At 29.4% G+C, this 23,796-nt stretch overlaps 3 protein-coding genes across 4 annotated transcripts; 2 read left to right on the top strand and 1 right to left on the bottom strand.

Annotated features, from left to right (window-relative positions):
* The first annotated feature begins 1,062 nt into the window (after positions 1 to 1,062).
* LOC126838464 (pickpocket protein 19-like) lies at positions 1,063 to 7,010 on the top strand. The gene is made up of 10 exons (XM_050572925.1): positions 1,063 to 1,178; positions 3,857 to 4,051; positions 4,141 to 4,312; positions 4,443 to 4,597; positions 4,850 to 5,018; positions 5,084 to 5,360; positions 5,436 to 5,492; positions 6,479 to 6,596; positions 6,666 to 6,763; positions 6,865 to 7,010. The coding sequence occupies exons 1-10, from the start codon at positions 1,063 to 1,065 to the stop codon at positions 7,008 to 7,010; spliced, it is 1,503 nt and encodes a 500-aa protein (XP_050428882.1).
* Positions 7,011 to 8,653: 1,643 nt separating this feature from the next.
* Positions 8,654 to 13,243, top strand: LOC126839428 (pickpocket protein 19-like). Its single transcript, XM_050574769.1, has 11 exons — positions 8,654 to 8,826; positions 8,882 to 9,085; positions 9,321 to 9,483; positions 9,555 to 9,700; positions 9,787 to 9,891; positions 11,995 to 12,061; positions 12,133 to 12,412; positions 12,530 to 12,589; positions 12,654 to 12,801; positions 12,888 to 12,985; positions 13,050 to 13,243. The coding sequence occupies exons 1-11, from the start codon at positions 8,654 to 8,656 to the stop codon at positions 13,241 to 13,243; spliced, it is 1,638 nt and encodes a 545-aa protein (XP_050430726.1).
* Positions 13,244 to 13,510: 267 nt separating this feature from the next.
* Positions 13,511 to 21,851, bottom strand: LOC126838296 (putative uncharacterized protein DDB_G0282133). 2 transcript variants are annotated; one of them, XM_050572613.1, is made up of 11 exons: positions 21,670 to 21,851; positions 21,486 to 21,558; positions 20,823 to 21,002; positions 20,110 to 20,207; positions 19,954 to 20,049; positions 19,152 to 19,261; positions 15,513 to 16,023; positions 15,409 to 15,452; positions 15,178 to 15,297; positions 14,046 to 14,153; positions 13,511 to 13,959 (listed from the first exon to the last, which is right to left on the bottom strand). In XM_050572613.1, exons 2-11 carry the CDS (start codon positions 21,512 to 21,514, stop codon positions 13,849 to 13,851), a joined length of 1,407 nt encoding a protein of 468 aa, XP_050428570.1. In that variant the 5' UTR covers positions 21,515 to 21,558; positions 21,670 to 21,851; the 3' UTR covers positions 13,511 to 13,848. The 2 variants fall into 2 exon arrangements, with proteins under 2 accessions (XP_050428570.1, XP_050428572.1); XM_050572615.1 differs by having other exon boundaries at positions 21,674 to 21,851.
* Between the last annotated feature and the right edge of the window lie 1,945 nt (positions 21,852 to 23,796).

Below are 23,796 nucleotides of genomic sequence, written 5' to 3'. Positions count from 1 at the left end.
TATTATAGTTAGTATTTTGTTTTTTACTTATGTTGGTCGCTATATTCCAAAATGTCAAATTTAATGTGCGTAAAAATGTATATCAAGTAGTACATCAGTGGCATATTTTTTATACTAGATCAATGATACGGTTGGTATTAGATAAGTTTGTTAATAAAACAAAAATCTGCTAAAAATTAAGACATTTCTGACAAAATTCTGTTACCCTTGTAACACTTATCAAACTTATTTCCTTTCTTTTTTAGACTTTTATTGTATTTTTCTCTTATTTAATTATTTTCAACGACCAACGTTTTTGATCTTAGCATTATTTTATTGCTAATATAGACGAAATCATGGTTATCTACTAGATAACCTGACTGAACTGAGACACTATATTTAGGTGTAAACATTATAGTAAGACTATTTCTTATGTATAATTCTTTATTGCAGACAAACACGAGATATTGTGGGGGCTGTAGAAATATTTAAAAAGATCTAAGCACCTCATGTCTCCCCGATTTTTATCTATGAACAAATATTTAATTCTATATTAAATATAGAATTTAATATAGTTATGTTAATTGTACATGCAATTACTTAAATACAATGATTATAAACTTTAAAATTTTTAAAAAAATAATTTTTTCAACAAAAAAATAGTTTACTTGTTATTATAAATCATCCACTTTTAAAAAGCATAATGTAGATCATTATCTTGTCTGGAAAAATGTATCCACTACAGTCTAGAAATCTATAATATCTTATTCAATAAACATTAGTTTTGCATAACTATATAGTATTTTAAATTATATGCTTTGTGAAGGTGAATTTATAGTGTCAAAAGCAAATGGAATATTTTTTTTTATATGATAATGTAAAAAATATGATTTATTCATAACATATTTTACTCAACTGTCAGCCAAATAGTTTTGCTTATAAATGTTTGAAATGTGTAGGTACGACTCTGATACAATATAGACTGTCGTCTATTTGCCTTTTTGTATTGTGTCACTTTTCGATGAGGTGTGTATACAAAATTATGCTCATTTGAACTGTTTAAAACCATTAATGTAGTTAAAAATGAAACCACGAAAGGAATCTCGGAGTAAATTAACAAGTTTTATTAAAGAATGTTCCTTAGAAAACTCGTTGAGTGTGCTAAAACATGTCATACAAGCCGAGAATGTCCACGAAAGGTGAGTAGGTCCCAAACATAAATGATGTATTTAAATTTTCAGTTTTATTAACTCAGTTTTAGCGGAACTCAATTGAAATTTTGCTGACTAATTTAGATTATGATGGTTAAATTAAAAAAATATGAATAACATTTTTATAAAAATGGTAGGTTAGGTATGGTAGGCATTTAATATATATATTTACTGTTCCTACTCTTGAATCTTAAAACATAAAAAATGCGATTTAAAAGTTAGATTGCATCATTTTTGCTCTGTGATAATTTATATTTATTATTTCTTTTATATAGTATAAGCATGTGTTGAAAAATCTGGAATTACTATGCGCTCCACTCCAAAGTTGCCTTTTATGTTTTAATGTATGTTTATGATATAGTATTTATATTATAGTAATTTTACTCTTTATATAAGTACACTGACTCGTCATGTCAACTAAGATTAGTTATTTGTTGTTTAATATTAAGTTTCTTAATACCATGAACAACAAAATGTGTAAAATCTATTGAAGTTCTTAGGTCTCCCGTTTATCAGGCTAACACCAATTATTATTTTCTTAAAGTCATAATATGTTTCAAACCCGTCCAATTTTTTTCCAGACGTTCAGACTTTGGCCTTGTTTTGAGTATTTTCGACTAATCAACTTGATGTATTAGTTTTTTATTATTATACTGCAAGTACATTTTTTTATCAACATCACTGCGGTTCGGGATTAAAACCGTGTGTGTTTATTGTACACTTGCGTCATACTTGCCCAGAGGCAAATTTCTATGAACTCTTACCTCTTGGTAAGTGCGACCACTAGGCCAACTCGGACGCAGAAAAATAAACAAAAAAAATCGTGTCAGACTCATTTTAACTTGCATCTCAATCTTTTTTTTGTGTTTCGTCATGACAATATTATATTTTGTACGTTCATAAAATCTGCCAAAGTCATGAAACTGTTAATACCTAACCTTAATCTAACTTAGCCCACATCAGACTACCGATAGTACAATATTGAAAATAATTGAACATAAACCTTTGTATCGGAATGTTAAAACTAATTTTGCAGGTTTAAGAGCAACAACAAAGTAATAATCTGCAATACGAAAAATAATAATGATTGTTTTATACCGCTTCAACTAAATAAAAATGTAACTTCTACAGCTGTAACAGAATACAAAAAAATATGCGCGTTCATTAATTTTTATATATTTCTTTTTCACCGTGCACTATTTATGTTTTGAAAGTATTATGTTATCACAATACAACCTTTTTACGTGTATAACTCATACGCAGCACTCGGTCAAAAATAATTGAGTTATATTTATGTAACCAGCCGAGTAATTGTTTGTGTAATTTACTGAAAGTTTTCATTCGAAATTGACGTGTTGCACAGCGGCCCAATTCAACGGCCCCGGCTGATATCCAATTAGAAATCAAATATAATGAATGTGGTTTTTTTCAAATACAAAACACAGTAATATCTTACCTACGCGTATAGCACAGGAAATATTTGCATAACAGAAAGACTTATGTTTCGAGTTATTCTACCTGAATAATTTTGATTTTACAAGTGCAAGTGTACATTTGTTTTCGAAATCCTAATCAGGGAGGTTGGAGTAATAAACGTGCATATATTATGTATTATACACTTGGTAATACACTTTAAGACAGCACCACAATATTATAATTATTAGTGTCAATTCTCGCCTGTGCAATTAAAAGACCGAGTTATATCACTATGTATTTTAAGTGCTAGTTTTAAATAAGAAAAACGTAATAATAATCACATAAAATATATCGTTACACTTTTCCATCAATACATAAAAGAATATATATTTTGCATTTAAATATTAATTTGGTTAACAATGATTTTTCCAAGGAAAACTTGGGCCCTAGCCCTTTGAGGCGTCTAAAAAAAATTATAACATGAGTTGGTTTATTCTGTGTTGAGTCTTATTCCGTATTTTTTAATGTCCTAATTTTTAAAAAAGTAATATTAAACTAAAATATTTCTATAAATATTCACATGAATATAGGTATATCTATTCCAAGATAAACAGTCATTTTAATAAATAAGGGGAAATAAACAGACTTTTGAATATTTAAAAATATAAATCTTGAAAAATCGATATTTTTTTTTTGTTATTCTTGATTTTGAATAGGAAGAAAAAGACGTTTTTTTTTTAATTTTGACTTAAAGAGTAACGTAATGATTAATAAGTAATATATGATTTTAAATAATAATTTTTCTTGCTTTATATTTTCTAGATAAGTCATCAGCCTAGTGCAATAATAAATACTTTCATAAGAACATACGTTCTAAGGACATCTAATATGTACCTATATATTTTTAAAATAATTGAGCATTTGAGTTTATAGCTTCGATGCAAGGCAGTTACCACGTTATTTGCATAGATCCAAAATACAGTGAGACAAAAAGTTACAGCAAAATTAGAAATTCACAAAAAATCAAGATTTTAAGTAAATTGTTGTTTTAATGATAGTATTTCCAATTTGATCACGAAAAACAATGTCAACAAAAAAATATGTATGAACATTTGTTTTAACAACAGTTCTCTAATCGGGTGAACATGGAATTTGATTTTAACAAGAATTGGATATTTTTTCATTAATTAATTTATGACAATTTTGTTTGCGAATCGATGATTTATGGTCTGTAATCGCTCCCATTGCAGGCGGTTTTGGATAGTGATTTTGTTCATTGCCATGTTCGGTACTGGGTATTGCGTTTTAGAAGTGTGGAAAACCTATACGTCCAGCTTTACCAAGACCACCATTATGTCTACATCGCACCCATACGCTTTTGTTCCTTTTCCGTCAGTGACTCTATGCGAGACCAGCCGGGTCCACGCGCCCGTACTCGAACAACTGTAAGCCCTTAAAACATCACTACAGTATACAAATATACCTAACACGTTAAATAAATATACCGTTTTGTCGTTACTCGTTTTGCTTAAAGATTTCAAAAAGCAGCGGGTAAACCGGGTTCTTACGACGAAGCGGTGGCCAACCTGATGCTTTTGTTGTCCACGCACAGGTTACCTCTATTTTCGGAATTTAAACGTATGAAAAAATGGTTAACGCACACCGAAAAACTCAACCAACTCAACATAAGCGACATGCTATTGAAAGTACGGAATATGATTTGAAATAATAATTTAAAAACTAGAATTTTTTCCATTTGAAAATATTAAAATATATTGTAATAATATCAATCTTTTTGTGGCGGAATAAGCATAGTAAACGGTTTGTTTGGCCCAGGCCCACCGGACTTGCGAACAAATGTTTTACTCGAACTACGCCGAATGTTGGTGGCGAAACAATTTCTACAACTGCTGCAACTTATTCGAACTACAAAAAACCGCTTACGGGTATTGTTACAGCTTTAACTCGGACGTGTCCGAATACAGTAGACTGTAAGTCTTTGTCAGCCTGATAAACTACCGAGGGGAAGGGAGGGAGGTTGGTTCTTTCTAGTTATGCGTTACTAAATTACATTACACGCTTGTAGAAAAATTGGTCTCAAAAAGTCACAATTTTTTAATTTAAGCTTACATACCACTTCAAAGTACAAACGCCTGTCATTCACAACTGCACGGTGGCCAGCGCACAATTAAAACTTGGTGATATTTCCATATTAATTTATAAGCCGGTTGGTTGCGTTTCAGAAAAACACAAACGTACGGTATGCACGGAGACGAGAAGGATTACTGGGAAGACGACGACGGAATGCCCAGACCCAAAAGGACTGGCAGCAACGATGAGTGGTCAGCGTTGCGAGTGTCGTTGGACGCACAGCGAATCCCAAGTGTCGTGAACGCCAAGTCCGGAGTTATGGTCGCTGACTGAAACACACCGGGCAACAGACTGAATTAATTTTTTGTAATTACTTTTATGCTCAGGTAATGGTCAGGGATCCGAGTGCGTTACCCGTGGACCTAGGGCTAATGATCGCTAAAGGCACTAGCGGCGAAATCAAGTTATGGGGCGACAAGGTGATGCCCACCAGGCGTCTGATGAGGGTCAAATCAGAAAAAAGACAATGCTTTTATCCCGGCGAGCATCGTTATTTGGGTAGAGGATACTTGAGATCAAATTGTATCACAGACTGTTATCAACGGTTCATGTATTATTTTTGCGGTTGCGTGCCGGGCTTTAATTACTTTCCGTACGACCAAGGTAATATCATTGCAATAATAACGTATTCAATCGAAAATATATAATTACATCGGCTAATCCGTTTCTTTTCCGTAGACTTTACTTACCCCGAATGCAATTTCGAAGGACTCATTTGTTTGGCCGAATATTCGAGTAAATAATTATGTACTATTATACTTTGTACGCCTTTATTTGGTAGTGTGCGATCCACATCTAACATGATTAAACAATAATTACAGAAAAGCACTAATATAAAAAAGTAATTCCGTTGTAAGAGAGATACAACTTTGTATAACTTATAACTTGTAAGTAAGCTGTCCACCATGCGGAATGCTAAGAGGCATATATCGTAATTACTCGCAATAGATAACTAAATAAGTACAGTAAATAAACAATCAAACGTTAATAAATACAAAATAATTACCAAAAATAAAAAAAATATATCAGACAAAAATATCACAGGAGTAAAGTATTACATAGTAGGATTAGTGTATATGTGAACAGAGCTTTCAATTATTTAACGATTTACGATTTACGAAGTACTGGGGAAGTAGAAAATGGATAAATGTCCAACATATATTTGATTTTCAAAATTCTACTATGTTTTTGCACATAACTTTTACTTTATTTTTCATAATAAACTTCCCTAGGCTAAAAACAACACTAAAAACTTTATCTTGGAAATAGGTAATATTTAAGATATGAAAAATTCCTGCTTATGTTATATCGTTTCATATTTAGACTATATAATGTAGATGTATTCAGCTATTGATTGTTTGGTTACGTTAGCCATTTATATATTTATATCTTATAATATATTTGGTAAATTGGTTCTAAGTAAAAAACAAAATTTAACTGGTATGCATATGTATATATATATATATATAATAAAATGTTTAGATTATATTTATTTTTACTGTATATTTAAACAGAGGTGAAACTACCACTAACAAATAGTTAAAAATCTCTGATGATCTAGTGTACTAAATTTCTAATGGTGTTTTACCAAATAATACAAAATTCAATAATACTTAACATAAGTCGCGTCTATGGTATATGAGTATATGAATATTGATTACAAGCGTGGACAATTTTTAAATAAAAATATTTAGTAAAATCGAAGGTAAAACAAATTTCAGCAAATTTTGTGAATATCGTTGGTCAGGACAAAAACATATCGTCAGACCTGGTATGTGAATGTCCGGGCGATTGCAGCAGTCAGAAATACAAATCTAAAATAGTGGTTGGCAACGACACGCAAGTATCAAAAAAAAAAAATCCTAAGTGAGAAGTATATTCGTATGACTAATTTGTATGCATTCGCAGGTTTGTAGCAAACCAAATAATTGTCGACGTGCATTTTCAAAGATCAACGTGTTTCCTTTACGAAACAGATATAGTATTTGATTTTATGAACGCATTAGGTAATATTTCTATTTATTTTATAAATAATTATTGAAAAATTTCTATTCAACAACTTTTAAAACCATTTAGACTTAATAAACTTTTTTAAACGTATTTTTAGTGGCTTACGGAGGAGTATGCGGTCTTTTCTTGGGAGCATCTTTAATCAGTGGAGTTGAATTTGTCCATTTCTTGACTTTTCGTATATACGACTACTGGATGAATCATCGATACACAAACAAAATTTTCCAACGTTTTATAAATTAATTTATTACAAAATAATCCAATTCACGTAAATTCAAATTCCATGTTCACCCGTTAAGAGAATTGTTATTTAAAAAAATATGTTAAAACACATTTTTTGTTGACATTGTGTTTCGTAATCAAATTGAAATATTATCATTAAAGCAATTGTAAACAGTTTACTTAAAATTATGATTTTTTTGTGCACTTATAATTTTACTGTAACTTTTTGTGTCTCACTGTATTTTAGACCTAGAACCTGTGTTGTAATAATAATACTAATTACACTATGTATTCGCAATCCATTTTTACATTTTGAACTCCACCGAACTAATAAAATATCATAATATACAAATCTATTTTTTTTTACCTTTCCTAAGAGGTATCAACTAAAATAATGGTCATGCAAAAACATGATAAAAAACATAATGTAAAATCAATATCTTCTCTGTTTCACATAGAAGCTATAAACTATAAGTTACACAAAATCTAATAAATATACCTATAAGTCTTATATTTTTTAAGTTAGGTTAGGTTAATATTTTGGTGTTAATTTTTTTTAAAGTCTTTAATTGATAGAACCAAAAAAAAGGAAAAATCAGACTGGTGTCATGTTAGTTTGCAGTTATGCTATGACCTATGTATAAATGAATCAACAGGTTTGTTTTCATTATATTGTTGATAATGACAACAAAAAATTATTATAGACGGCCGGTCAACCCTTATCGTTTCCATCCTAATACTAAAAACGTAATTTTTAACTCTTTATGGCCTTTACAATGATTTTAATGTTTTGATATTTAATATTTCTTCAATTTAAAGATTCGCCTCGAGGCTTTTTGTTGAGAGTGATTTTATTGCTTTAGGTTTATCTTCAAACAGTTGTATTGTCGGTATCATGGGCGCCCGCAGGAAATTTATCAGGGAGGGGCATAATGAAATTACGTTTTTTGGTGCTTACTGCGCTTAAATTTTTAAACCTCTCTACAGTATATCATATAAGAAAACTTTTTCTTCAAATTTAAATTTATAAATTTATACTTAAGTCAAAATATCAATTAAATGTTTATTTAAACAATAATAAAAGTTTCAATTTTCAATATTATATTTGAAGTCCGGGGGGGGGGGGAAATGTCCCGTCTTGCCACCCCTTTCCGGGCGCCCATGGTCGGTATTAACTTCACCGACCTCACTCTGTGCCGTTCCCCTTAACTCCGACCTCTCTGTGCTGGCTTTTTCACTTTATTATTCTAAAAACTAGAAATTATTGCCGGCAACCGTTTTTTTACCCACAACAGTTTACATTTTAGAGGTTTACTGAAAAGCTTTTTATTATTTCTCAATATAGTAAGAAAAAGTTCATTTTTTTGTATGCATAAAAATGTTTTCTATTGTACCTTAAGTCCTAAAGTGCGTTCAAATATAAAGGGAAATACATCTAAAATCTACTTCGTAATATGTTTTTTCTATTGGTTTCGGTTCTTAACAAAGAAAATGTTTGTATGGATGGCATCCTAACGTATACCTTATTGAAATTATTTATGACATACAGTGATGTGTGTCTCTTTATCGTGTCACGTTAAAATACTTTTTTTCTAGTAGGCGTATTTTTCTACCCTATCACACTTTGGTCATTTAAATCGAAGTTATTTCGTCCATTCGACAACATGTCATCTGTGGCGAGAAGAGTGAAGTTGTGCCGTTTACGAAACAACATTTCCAAACCAAAAGTTGTGAACAATAACTCGGTATGGAAAAATATTTTAGAAGACGTCTGCAGCCAGTGTTCTGTGCACGGGCTCAACCATATCACCAAGAAAGACCGTAGTCTAAAAGAAAAGTAAGGTTATATATAATCAGGAATGCGTCAATTTTGATTACTGTCATGTTTCTAGAACATTTTGGACTATCATCGTTATACTAGCGATTCTGTTAGCTACTTACGCCATCTTTGAGTCTTGGATGTCCTACAACAAGAGCACGATAGACACTGTCGTGGAAACAACATTCTTTAATTATGCGGAAATAGCGTTCCCATCAGTATTCATATGCGACAGTTCCCGAGTCGACTGGGACCGAGTGATGAAGTTGACCCCAGAGTAATAATTCAACTTTATAAATATTAACTAACTGTTATAATGAAACTAATGAGTTCTGTTTTGAATATGATATTTTTCTAACGTTTTTATTTTTTTTTTTATTAAAAAACATTTATCTTAAGGGCAGATAAAAAAAATATTTAAGTTAGGTTTGATTTGGCACCTTGGTTTAAAAGTTTTTTAAAAATATGTAATACCTATATAAAATGTATAAAGTAAGAAACGCATTTACCAGAGATATTCCGGGGTTCGATCCTAAACTGTTGCCGACGGTCAGAAAAGTATTGAAAACATTTTCGCTTTTATCGTACGGCGATTTCGATCAATTCGATGAATTGGTTAACGTAACGGAACTTTCTCAGCTGAAGACATTGAATCTCACTGAAATGTTGTTCAAGGCAAGCCGTTATTAATTAAGACGCTCTAAAGACATTGAATAAACATAATGTTAAATACGATGGTTTCACAGGTAATGAGACCGTGTAATGAGATGTTTATCGGCAACTGTTGGTGGAATTTCAAAGAAGTGAACTGTTGCGATTTATTTGAAGTGCACCGTACCGAATTCGGGCTGTGTCATTCGTTTAATTCGGATTTTTCAGAATACAGTAGGGCGTAAGTGAATGTTCAACGCAATATATACTTAATCTACCAGCAATAAACTATATTATAGTACTATGATAACAAAAAACAATTTTTAGAAGACTCGGCGCTGATTCGGGGCAAATTGGACATTTTTGGCGAACGGAGCGTGGGGAAATCCGACCTCGAAGAACGGGCGACAAGGGACAATGGTCAGGTATCAGGTAGGCAATATAGGATTAGCACCAGACTACTAATTATCATGTTTAATCACATTTTTAAGAGATTTCACTGATATCAAATTAATTTAGTAAGCAATACGTTTCAATTTTACTCCACCGTATTATTAATCTGATCGAGACTAAATATTTGTTAAACGTCATAGTAATCAATGAAATTTTGTCAAAAGTGCACAAGCGGTCGAGAAAATTAAAAATAGAAATATACAGGTGGGGCGTGGTTACTTCCTTATTTTAAAAAATCGTAACACAAAAAGTATTGGAAATATCGATTTAATTTTCTTTCCATTGTACAGGGGTACATTTAAAGTTTTATTTCATTGGGTTTTAAAAACGACATCTCGAAGGTGGCCACTGTCCTCGTCAATGCACTGAGATGGCCGAAATCTCTTTAGCCGCCGAATGTTTGCGTGCAGATCGCCTAGGGGATTTCAAAAGCGCCGCCCTTACCCTCCCGATGTTTTCTGGCGTCCTGACGGTTCTGGAAGGTCCATCACATTTCTTTTTCACAACTAACAGTATTCCGAAACGTGTCCTCCCATAAACAAATCAATTTCCGATCAGGCACACGACCTACAGGCGCGATGTTGAAATGCTTTCTGAAGTTGAGTTGTGATGACCGAACGGCCGAAGGAAAAGTAGGCCTCCACGGCGAACACGCGCTCCTCCTTTGTCCACTGCATTGTTGACATTGAACTAATCATAAAAAAAACTTTAGATACCGAGCTTTCGAACACGCCATATACCAACACTCTAGGAGTAATGGTCACTTTGTGGCGCGAGTTTCAAATAAGGAAGTAACCGCGCCCCACCCTGTACTAGTTTAGATTTTAAGAAATTAGTAAAAAGTAAAATGTACATATACATACAAATAATTAAATTTAAATGAATATTAATAATTTTATACAAGCAATTGTATAGTACTGCATTATGTAATGTAGTGCTAGGTATCTTAATTTAAGAAAAACAAAAAATTACCGCAGTATGAGATCATGTTCAATTACAATGGCGCGTAGGTATGTATCTATTATTTAAAGTTATAATAATTATATTATAATAAACCCATCACAATGCGATCAAGATGGAGGAATTGTAAGGAAAAATCATAGTACAGTTGGGAAGGCAGCCAGGAGGAGATCTTCAGGAATTACTATAATTGAAACTCTAAAATCATTTAAAAAAAAAATGATTCGATGCAGAACTGTAAAAAACTGGTAAAATTTAAAATTAGAAATCGTTCAGTTAGAGAAAGATACCGAATCGTGAAAATTATTTTTAAATTTTGATAAATGCTCTCCCTCTCCCCTTTATCCCATTGAACAAACGGTCAAATCCGGATTAAATCACAGATGTACAGGGTGTAATGTAAAGTTCTGTCGATCTTCAAATGAGACATTCAGGATGCTCTATGGGTACAATAAATATGATATTCATTTTTTTTAAATTTAAAATAGAACTTGTATCTCAATAAAACATTGTCTTACGAAAAAAATAATTTCAGATTTGAAATTGGGAGAAAAAATCGTGTTGAATTGATAAGTAACATGATTTTTTGGTATCTGGCCACACAACTAAAACCAATATATGGCATGTGAAACATCATTTAATATAAAATAGTTTTACGGACACCACTGAATTGAGAATTAAATTCTATTCTTGTGTATTTGAACATCGATAAACTTTTTAGTCCAATTTGTTTTTATTAAAGAAACCAATAATAATGACACGATTATAACCCTTAATATATCGTTATTTTTCTTTTAAAAATTATTTTATTATTTTATTCATAATAATTCTAAATGCCTCTACCTACCCGAAAAAAACTGTTATGCTTTTATATGGTAGGTAGTAGGTACTCGTGCTGTGTGCCGAGCGGTTGATAATTTAGAAAAAAAAATCCAATTCGCAGAAATGTACTTTGATTTTATTTTTACAAAGAAATTAGAACAGCTAGATATCAAACGACTATTATCGGTTTTTACAATAATTTACATCAAGTTGGTCAATTAGATCTTTTTATGAAAAGTTCCAGCACGGAACACTCGTAAAGTCATACAAGTACCTACCTCTTAACGATTTATGTTTCAGAATGTATATATCTACAATGAAACCTGATCAAATAGCTCCGGGAATAAACGCCAAACCTTCAGTCCGAGTAATTTCGCTATTCCAAGCGATACTCCTAAATATGATAATTACTTATCCGGCTACTTAATTTCTTTGTAGGTGATGATGGGTGAACCAAGAGGTGCTCCGCTTGGGTCGGACATGGTAGTGATGGCTGGAAGCTTTGGTAATATTCACGTATGGGGAGATCGTATTTACAATACTAAAAGAACAAGAATGCTAAATCCAAAAAAAAGAAAATGTTTATTTCCCGACGAGAGCGGGACAGGCATGGGTACAAAATATTATCTCCGCAGGAACTGTAAAACTGCCTGCTACATGAACCATGTGTTAAACTACTGTGGTTGTTATTTGGAATTTTCGTTTGCCCTAATGACCAGTAAGAATACTAAGAAATAATCGTCATAAGTTGGCACAACAAATGTTTAATGAAAACACAAGTATTTTTTTTAAGTATTTAAGTTTAGACACTAATTAACTTGAAATATATTTATAGAAAACGATTCATTAAGACCGTGCAACGTAGAAGATTTATTGTGTTTGTCACAAAAAAACTGTAAGAGATCAAACAATTAAAACCAAATTAATCGATGATACCTAAAAATCTAAATCTATTTTAGTGATATTTAACAACTTTATACCAGCAGTAGCAACATCATTTTTTCAAAACGAACCACCAGGCATTAGATGCGACTGCATGCCAGACTGTCACCATCAAATGTACATATCTGAACTAACCATCGCCGAGCCGTCAGTGACCTCAGTTTTGTGAGAACCAAAAAATTATATTAAAAATAAAAAGTATTGACAAAAGAGGTATAACTTAAATACGATGTTAAATATTTTTTTTTTAGTAATTCTTCGTCATCAATACTTATTGATCTTCACTTCAGACAAAGCACGTGTATACTATACAGATCAGACTTGGTATTAGGCTGGCTTGATTTATTAGGTAGGTAGTATACGCCTATTATCGGAACCCTAATAATTGAAGTCGTAATTTAAAACTTTTTAAGTTTCATTTGGCGGTTGTGCCGGCCTATTTTTGGGAGCATCTCTACTAAGCTTCATTGAGCTAATTTACTTCCTAACATGGAGAGTATATTACCATTGGAAAGGGAAACAAAGGCAAATATTAAAAAAGAAGTCTGAATTCGAAATAAACACATGGAAAACGGATAACAACAAAATTAAACCATTTCTTGCATGAATACAAATTCAAAATAGAATATACTATAAAATTAAATTAGTTATTTAAATTTAAGTTCATTTTAGATAGAAAACATACATTATAAAAAGTATAATTTTAATTACCAATATTGTTATAATATAAATTTGAATTACGAAGCTTTTATTCATAATAAATTTTAACAAATATACCACAGTTTATATAATATAGGTATAATTAAAACATTATATTTAATCAAACTAATATAATCTATAAATAGATTAGGTATAATTGTATAATGGTTACAATCTGCAGAAAATGTTTTTATAAATAGAAAAAATCTTCGTTGTTAAATAGCTGAATGTATACAATATAGTTATCATTAATAGTTATACAAACATAAAACAAATATTTCACTGTAAATTGATTGGTAATTAAACAATTCATAAATAAACAAAAAGAAATAACATAAATACTTAAACTTTACTAATACTGCTTTTAACTTAACCTTTGCTTAATACTATTTACTTAATTTTATAAAAATTATACAGCCAATATAATTGGTACAACAAAAATAAATTTAGAAATATGAAGACAATACTGGCACACAAGACTACTGCATGTATCTAGTTTCAAAAACAAAATATTCATTCTGGAGATTCATTTTTTTGAAACTTTTGATACACTTGTAATGCTATTTTTCTGTTTAAATAAGTAACACATGCTATTTGAAAACTGTTATCTGTCCACTTAAATTCCTAAAAATTCAAAGTTTGTAAATTTATACGCCCAAAGTTATGAGGACTGTGATATATTAAATATATTTAAAAATATGTTATATTACCTTTATTATGCCATATTTTTCTAATAGTTTATTTATTTCACTAGTTTTCATTGGTTTAAGTATATTAAATGTAACTGAGCAATCCCTTAAAGTATCAGATTCCAGATTCTACAAAATAATAATTGTGCAACATAAGTAACAACTTCTCTTATTTTATTTTTTGATACACAACAATGGCATCTTTATTTTCATTAATTTTTCTGAAAGTAAAAATCTCCCTTATTTACACCCCAGCCCACTTTTTTGTTTATAACCTACCAGCTATGTTTCAAGGGTAGTAATTTTCTCGAAAACTATGGGTTCGACACTAATATTGTTTGTTTTTGATTATTTTTATGTCACCCCCTTCCCTAGTGGAGGAGGAGTGGCTGAGTGGGTAAGGCGGCAGTGTATTAGCGCTCACTGTTGCCAGTTCGACACTCGGTCACGTGCGTTGCTCCATTGGCCGAGTGAGCAATCGTCCGGTGAAAAAGAACCGCCATCCCCCTCTCCGGCAACGGACTGATGACCCGTTCCAGACAGCGAATCTGTCTAGAAACCATCAACTCATGATGGCAGGGTTGGGCCTTAAAGGCCCGTTAAGCTTGATTATAATGTCACCCCTTTCCTACTTCCATCCCTAAGGGTACCTTACATTAACAATAGTTTATTCCAAACTGTTAGCCACATGTACATCGAGTTTGATTGAAATTGTTCCAGGCGTTCTAGAGTTTTACAGGAACATACATACATTTTTTCTATAACTGTTTGAGTAAATATTAAGAGCATAATAATAAAATATAATTGTATTATTTTTTATGAAACAGAAAATATGCATTAACATAGAAACTTATATCGCAGACTTAATTTGTTGTGGGGTGTGTGCTATACAAGCTGAATAGTACGTTGCATCTAAAATAATTAAATAGAGTTTAAAACTTAAATGTTTGAACATTACCCATTACCTAAAAATACCTATTATATCATACATTAACTATAATTGTACGAGCATTTTCAAGTTGAAAAGCTATGTAATAAGTAAAACTAGAACACATTTTTTATTGTTTTTTTACTTAGGTAGCACTCTATTTACTAAAATAAAATAAAAATTGTAAAGTAATTAAAATGTTTTAAAAAATGATTTAATACTTACTTTTGAAGTCAAATCATCTATGACATCTTCTTCATTATCAACATCACTAGTTACCATTAGTTCATTATCTTCTTTTTTAATTTCATTATCAGATAATTTTTTATCCAACACTTTTCGAATCTGAATTAAATTTATTATAACAGAAAAATTGAAATATGTAAATTATACATACATATAAATTGAAATGTAGCTAAAATTAAAAAAAACCCAATTAAAATTGTAACATCTTACTTTAGAAGCGGGTCCATGTTCTTTTACTAGCGTTTTTTCTAGTACTATATATAATAAAAACAATAGTTATAATCAAAGTTACAGGAAATACCATTTTCTATTACCTTCCTTTTTTTCACGAGATTTATTCACATTATTTTGTGTATCACTATTTGAACTCGTTTTTGGCGGTGAGTATTTTTCATTTGACTCAAATGATGGTGCTTGTGAAATTGGTTTACTATTTAAAGTTGATGGCTTGGAAAATGAGAAAAAATGGCCTTTGGATGTATTTTTGAAGTACTGAAAACGTGGATGTTGACTATTTAATGAAAAAACATTATTTTGATAATTCCTTGCATGTCTATAACGATGACAAGCACTATGGAAACTATGACTTGTTATTAATGGTATAAAATCATCAGAACATGGAGGAGGTGAGACAATTCTTGAGGTTAAGCTATTAGGACAATCAAATTGTGATGAAATTCTTGAGTTGGAATTTCCATAAGGATGTAAAGATTGCCGAGATTGATTATTCATGTTTCCTCGATTATATGTTGGACGATAATATTTGTTTTGATTTAGACGAAAGTTAAAATTCTTTGTAACATTAGATGTCCTTCCACATTGGCCCTAGATACAAGAAATAATATTTTATTATAAACTATTAAGTTTAAACATAGTTTACACAGGAGGTTTTTATTAAAAATTGAAATGTTCGATTTTTTCTATATATATTTCAATTCTATCACCTTTATTACTCATTTATAACAAATTTTTTAATGATCAAAATAGTTCCAAATTTGTAAGGAGAATTTTTTAGACAAAGTATTACAAATATATATATGTTGAGAAACCAAGGAGAAATCATAACTTAACTATCATAAACCATTTCCCCCATACAATTCCCTGTAATTTAAAACGTTTCCATGATAATACCATTGATTATGTAATAGATTATATAATAGTCTATTACATAATCAATGATAATACTAAATTACAATTTTAAACACTTTTGCCTTCAAAATGTTTTTACTAATATTTAATATTTCTACAGATTCTCATTAAAGCGTTTATTTGAAACTGTTACAGTAATTAAGAACATTTATGAAATCCTTAATTATTCCAATATGATTAATCCTCACTATTTACCAATCTTACTACTGGCTTTTTTTTTTTTTGGACTGAGTAAATTGTGTTGCTATAACTTTCGTTGATGATTTTACTTGAACTTCATACAATTTGGCACAATACAATTATAATTGGATGGACTTTTTATTGAAATTACTATTTATTAGATTTTAATAAGCTAATTGATTATAAAAATGTTAAACTGTAAAAAGAGTAGCAAAGTAAAAAAACAAAGTCATCAATATATTGATAAAATTCTATGCTATTTAAAAAAAAAAAATTCATATGCTCACCGGTGCACTATAATATTGATATAGAGGGGTCCATTAAATCTTAAAATGATTGTCTAGAGGAGTAGAACACATTTCATGTTACCCATTTACACTGGCACTTGATTATGTATATATGGAAAGATGGGGTAGATTTGAATGAAAAAAATTCATTTTATTTTATGGCAAATTTCAATTTTGAGAGATTCAATGTGTAGTTTAAAGGTTTGTACAGATAATAATACTATTTCCAACCTCATTAATCAAGAAATTTATGATCTATTAATGTTTAAATAAATCTTTATTTATACTCAAATGTACATAATGTACAATACAATTAATTTATTTCACATAAAACTATTTTTCAATATTTAAAGCAAATATAAAACTTAAAAATACAATATACAATATTTCATATGGCATATTTGGGGTTCTCTAATTATTCTTAAAATTTAAGCAACTTTTAATAATTAACTTAGTAAGGAACATTATATTTCATTAATTTTATTTTGGTTCTTAACCCAAACTATTTTATAACTTTAACTTTACATAACAATTAAGAGCTAAGTAATTTATGAATGAAATTCATTCAAATCTACCTCATGGTTCCAAATTTAATTCTACCCCAATTCATAATTGATAATATTTAGTATTATAGTATCAGATAAAATAATTATAATAAGTCAATGTTAGTATTTTTTACTTACAATTAATGAAGTTGCATCTAAAAAATTCTTATGGAAATTAAATAAACAAATTGTGTCTATGACATTTTTTATTTTTTTATCACATATCAGTCAAAATTCTCTGATAACACAATACAATATATCAAACACTGTGCCCATTTTATTTTTTTTTCTCAATATTTTCAGCACAATGAAAATGATTTTATCAGCATTACTCAAATCTATCCCATTTTTCTTTATAAATGACAGATTAAAAAAACTGAGTAACCCAGTATTAAGTAGCTATAAAAATATGTAAGGTCGATTAGGTGATTAATTAATAATAATAATAAATTAAAATTCATAGATTTACAAATATTAAATTAAAAATTCCAGCAAAAGGGAACAGATCATATTGAGGTAGTAAAGTTCTTCAGGAAATGTATATTTGATGCCAAGCAGAGAAACTATTGTATTTACAATGATGCGTTTTTATTAATATATAAATTTTTTTTGTGTCTGGAGGCTAGACTCACAATATCTTTTAAACCGCTGAACTGATTTCTTTAAGTAGCAAATCTATAGATCAATAACCGAAGATAAAAGGTACTTCCATGGGCCAAAATTAAAAAAATTAACCCCTTCCCCTTCAAAACCAAGAAAAACACCCAAAAAGTAAACGTATTTTTTTTACTTAAAATTACGATGCTTTAACTTTTTGAAAATAGTCTAATTAGTTCTAAATTTGTTTAGAATATTCTTTAATCATACTATCAATAATCATTGACAAACCAAAAAAATATCATAAACCCATTTCCCCTAGAAGCAATAAAATTGTTTTACTTATTTCACTTTTTCAAGCAAATTTCTAGGGATTTTAGGGCTGAAAATGAGACAGAATTTAGATCTAGAATAAAACTAAAACATATACAATTTTCTAAAAAACCTGTATTCAAACTTTTTTTTGTAAAGGAAAAACCTAACAAAAGGGGAAAACTACACTTTGACCGTAGTCAATTTCAATGTTGCTAAGTGTGAGTGAATCAAAAGTCAACAGGTAATAAAAATACTTTCATTATATTGTTAATTACAATATATGGGTAACTATGACAATACATTTTTAAAGACAGGCGATCAACCTTAATCGTATCCACCTTAATACTAAAAATTAATTTTATAACACTAAATGTCGTTATTAGGTACAATCCTTATATCAATAATTATATTTTTATCTGTGAGCACTGGATTTCCCTTACTTACTCACTACTACTACTACTAGTACTTATACAACTACTCACTTACGTATAACACTTTCTTACTCTGTTGGTAATACTGTGGTTGGTTTGGACTGTACTATTTTGAACCTACTATCTACAGATTCGCATCAAAGTGTTTATTTAAATGAGATTATATCACTTTGTTAAAATAGTTCCTGTAGACCTGTGACCTCCCTGTTCCCAATATAACCCTGACTCTACTGTACTGGCTTTTACATATTTGGTTTTCCTTAATAAAAAAATTAAAATGATAGTTTTTTTTTTGGAAAATTGTATGTTTTAGTATTTATTTAGATCTACCTTTGGTCTAATTTTCAAACCCTAAAGTCCATACTAAGTTAAAAGAAGTTACTATCCCTTGTATGGAAAAATATTTTTATTTTGTTTGTTGTAAAATTTGATAGAAATTAAAAAATTACCCGGTATTTAGAAGCTTTAAGACTACTTGATGTCTCATAAGTATTGTCATTTGAATAATTATCCTTTGAATGAAAATATCTGGTATTTGTTTGATATTTTTTAACTTGATCTAGAAAATATTTAAAGATGTAGATGAATATATATTAATAAATAATAATTGATGAATTGACACTTAAATTATAATAAAATAGTTTTTTTAATCAATGAGGAAGATTATTATTTAAATGACATCCACTATATAATAAAATACCATTATATATACAATAGACTGTGCTGAAAAAAAAACATTTTTTTACTATCCCTTTTAATCAGTAGTCGCTTACTCTAATAAAAAATCCCCAAAAATGTTAGAAAAAGTTTTATGAAGTTTTCAAGTGTCTCACTTTAGTGTTAAGAAACTTTTTTTAAATTGTAAACATTTTGATTAGTTAACAAGCTCCTTCAATGAAATGTTAAATTAACAATGAATCGAACGCAAAAAAAAAAAAAAATTTAAATCATTGTGGGCCACCTGTATAATATTTTAACATTCACAATCTACATACCATCACAATCATTATTAATTCATAATTGTGTGATGAAATTTGTGAATTCATATACAAACTATTTATATCATATTGCTAATTACTATTATAGTTAAGATATGCAATTGGTTTTAAATCATAAGAAGTTTAAGGATAAGCAAAATATTCGTTGTGTCTTCATTATATTATATACATTATATAAAACATAAAATTCCACTTAAATTATATAACTCTAATTTTATGAACGATAAAATGCAAACTACTTCTAATAGCATACCTTGAGTTTGAGTATTATTTTCAGACATATTATTAATATTTTTTTCAGTTTCGCTCATGTTTTCAGTATTTTCAGATTTTTCAACAATGATTTCATCTGTAACATGATTTTTTTTCAATGAACTTTTAATAACCATTTTAGTTAATATTCAATTACCTTTTCTTAACTGTTCTTTAATAACAACATTAGTAGATTCTTTTCTAGATACATTATCGATATCAATTTCGCTCGTATTAGTTACTGCATTTAATTCACTAAAAAATGTATAATAATATAACATACTCATAATTTTAAACAAAAGTACATTTTTATTTTAAATATAAAATAAGTGTAAAGACAGATTAGTGCCATTGTGCACTAAAAGACATCTGAAATACATCTTAAAATATGTGTAACAGATAACATTATATTTATACCAGATTATTATTGACTAAAATAAGATATATGCAAATATTGTTTCTAAAAATAATCACCCAAGAGAAGATTTGTCAAGCGAACTAAATCAACTAACATCACATCACTGTAAAACTGTGAAATTACTCATCGAAGCTAAGATAAAAAATAATTGAATTGATGTGATGATGTCATTATTCATTTCAATAATTATAAATATTGAATTTAAGTATGATCAAGTGTTGTTTTTGAACGTAAATAAAGTTGAACTATACATACAAATTAATTAAATGATTTATTTCAGTTATTTTCAGTTTACACCAAAAGGCCAAGTCAGAAAAAAATAGAGGCTATGTTCTGTGTTACAATCAAGACTTTTTGTCTTCCTACTTGGATTATATAAAAGGATATAATTCAACTCTAATTTTTGTGTACAATTAAGTCTATATAAATCAACTAAAAAATATTAATATAACCTGGTTATACTATTGTCAACTTCATAATTATTTTTAGTAATTGTCATGATTTTTGAAGGTGCATTATCGTTTAAATTGTTATTTTCATGAGATGTTGATGTTTTCTCAACATTGACCACTATTATATTGTTGTCATTGGAATCTCTATTCTCTAGAAACTGTATTACTTGATTTGGTTTCCTAAAAATAAAATAAAATATATTAAGTAAAAAAAAAAAAAAAAAACAAGTTAAAAAGGTTCATATTTTGTTAAATTCTATACATCTGTAATACTTAAACTAAAAATAAATCCTAAAAAAATTTGAAATTAATATTTTTAGTAGAAAAACGTGTTAAATTTTTAGTGTTTTTCTGGATTTTGAAGACGTAAGAATTGACTTTTATAATTTGGGCCTATAAAAGCCCTCTCCAGTATGAGATCAACAGATTTTTAGTACATAAAAATAAATTTTTAATCGATCAAGTTATTTTTTCTGTAACAAATAGATATAATTTGTTTTTATAAATAAAATTGAATTATAGTATTTACTCTATACTAGTAATTGACAGCCATCATTCAACCTCATTTATAGTTGTTAGTTATTACAATGATAGATTAAGTTAAACCAATGAATTACAAGCATAGAAATGCACTAGAACATTTAAAAAAAACAGTATACTTACGCACTTATCTCCTCCATATCGAACTCCATTTTTTTGGAAACCACTTCCGATTTTTCAGTACGTACTTGGTGCCCTTATTTAGAGTAGAACCATAATATAAATAAATAAAAAAAATTACAAATCTATGTTTTATTAAAGTTAAAGAAAATGCACCGATATACCAATTTATCAATGAATCAATTACCTACTGGCTACTTTGGTGCGCGGACTAAAAACTTAAGAGAACACTTAAGTCTAAACTTCAAACACGTGTAATTAGCTGATGAGTGACTGCGAATTGTTACAGGAACACGAAAGAAAGATTTCAAGTTCAAGTGTAGATCGTACAATATCTGTAAAACAATAAACACCAACCGGGCAATTTGTTTCACCATTCAAGTGACATATTATAGATTATCAAACTACAGATACAATAACCGGTTGTGTGATAACTTACTGTCGACTGTCGATAATATTCTATTTATATCACTTAATAAACAGATAACGACTAGCGAGGTATTTTTATCAAAATAAAAGCTTTTAACGTGTTTCCCCCCGAAATTTGAATGCAATATGCATACAGCATATTGTAGTAAATGTACATTTTTCTACTTAAAAGGATTGAGATTTGAGTGCAGTCTATTTTTTTAGCGTTTCAGACCAAAAAGCCTGAAAAAATGTCGACTAATTAGGATGATCCGATTTTTAATTTATAAAATTATATTAGTTATTTGGCTTCTTTACTAGGTTATGTCGTAAACGTATTTTTGATTTTATGCTTTTTTATGTAAAAAAATATATTTTTAATATAGAATATATTTTTAATTTATTTAATTACAAGAAACTGATTTTTTTTAATGAAAATCTGTTTCCTACATAACCTGGTAAAGTAGTCTAAGAACTCGACGTGTTTTATAGCAATGAAATCGGACTATCCTAAGTAGGCGTAATTTTGTCAGGCTTTTAGGTCTAAATTACCACCAAAATGGCGATTAATCATTGAAAAAATTGTAAAAGTTAAATTTTTTTTTAAATATTGCCTATATAAAACTCTTTTGCTTTTAATCCCCTTAAAATGTCTTTCAAACTTGTGTAGGTTTTTTTGAGATAAAGTACAGCTACCGATGTACAGTTATAAACAGCGAAGTATGAACCTTATCACCTTAAATGGATAGAAGCTATTTCTACGGTTGTTTGGGAACTAATGTTTGAAAGTTAGACTAAAGGTAGATCTAAAACATTCAAAATGTTCCCAAACATCTGTCGAAAACTTATTTTTTTATTAAGGAATAAGGAAAAAGAATAAACCACAAAAAAAAAATTATTGAAATAAATCATTAAATAAATTTGTAGGTATATTGTATAGTTCGACTTTATTCACGATCGAAAACAACACTTGAACTTAAATTCAATACTAAATATTAAATAAATATTAATAATTATAAAAATGAATAATGACATCATCACACCAATTCAATCATCTTTATCTTAGCTTTGATGATAGTAATATTACAATCAAACGAAGTAGACGGGACACAAGAATTCACTTGAATAACATGAAGAAATGTTACGTTTAATGGTTATTATGAATAACTTATTTACTTTCGGATACACGTATTTCTTTTATGTAGTGTATATTTTTTAATTGCAAATTAATACTCCATTTACCAACAACAAGCTGAAGGTATAGCCATTAAAGTAAAAAATTGCCTACTTGACTGAAAATGGTTACAATCTATTATAAAATACCTATTTATTTATTTTTTAAGGAAAACCTTTTAACAGGCGATATTGGTCTGCAGTTTTAGTATGATTACCAAAGATAAAAAAATGAGGGAAAAAAAGGGATCGCACTTTAATGAAAAACGGTGTCGTTCAAGTTGATATTATTCTGATGAAAAAAATAAACTATCAAAAAATAATTCTCGTTGCTGTACTAATTGAAACATTATATAGTAATACCGTTAAATGACTTGTGGTAAAATTGCCTATGCTAAACCCCTTGATAACAATAGGTAAAACATAATATTATTAGTCACGCTACGATAGATTAATAGCCAATAGATTTACCTATTACATAGTATCTACAAAAGCGTAGTCGTCGCCCGTTGCGCTAATGTGTTATGTGTTGTATAGTAATATTCAAAGTTGGCGCTGCTCAAGTGGTTAATACAAAGTGTAAAATATGTAAAACATCTAAAGTTTTTTTGACCCTTTGTTTGGGACAGGGACGCATGCGTGTCGGTATTTGTTGTGGTTGCGGTTGTCTGGCAGTCAACCGTGAATCGGACCAATCGGTGAAAAATCTGTTCATATCCTGTGTGTTCACCGG

Source organism: Adelges cooleyi, unplaced genomic scaffold, assembly GCF_023614345.1.
Source record: "Adelges cooleyi isolate 19-005CV unplaced genomic scaffold, UGA_ACOO_1.1 ACOO_flye_CR_arks_rails_tigmint_CR_PRNA_30, whole genome shotgun sequence".
Taxonomy (NCBI): domain Eukaryota; kingdom Metazoa; phylum Arthropoda; class Insecta; order Hemiptera; family Adelgidae; genus Adelges; species Adelges cooleyi.
The sequence above is the reverse complement of the archived record's forward strand: the minus strand, read 5'-3'. Positions and strand labels throughout refer to the sequence as shown.

Excerpts from the sequence above, each read along its gene's own strand:
- LOC126838464 (XM_050572925.1), top strand. The coding sequence starts at position 1,063 with ATGAAACCACGAAAGGAATCTCGGAGTAAATTAACAAGTTTTATTAAA. Across the intron at positions 4,598-4,849 it reads GTGTCCGAATACAGTAGACT|AAAAACACAAACGTACGGTA; the intron begins GTAAGTCTTTGT and ends GTTGCGTTTCAG. Across the intron at positions 5,493-6,478 it reads TTGTTTGGCCGAATATTCGA|CAAATTTTGTGAATATCGTT; the intron begins GTAAATAATTAT and ends AACAAATTTCAG.
- LOC126839428 (XM_050574769.1), top strand. The coding sequence starts at position 8,654 with ATGTCATCTGTGGCGAGAAGAGTGAAGTTGTGCCGTTTACGAAACAAC. Across the intron at positions 9,086-9,320 it reads GTGATGAAGTTGACCCCAGA|AGATATTCCGGGGTTCGATC; the intron begins GTAATAATTCAA and ends CGCATTTACCAG. Across the intron at positions 12,802-12,887 it reads CCGTCAGTGACCTCAGTTTT|TAATTCTTCGTCATCAATAC; the intron begins GTGAGAACCAAA and ends TTTTTTTTTTAG.
- LOC126838296 (XM_050572613.1), bottom strand. The coding sequence starts at position 21,514 with ATGGAGTTCGATATGGAGGAGATAAGTGC. Across the intron at positions 15,298-15,408 it reads AACATGGACCCGCTTCTAAA|ATTCGAAAAGTGTTGGATAA; the intron begins GTAAGATGTTAC and ends AATTTAATTCAG. Across the intron at positions 14,154-15,177 it reads TAGATGATTTGACTTCAAAA|AATCTGGAATCTGATACTTT; the intron begins GTAAGTATTAAA and ends ATTATTTTGTAG.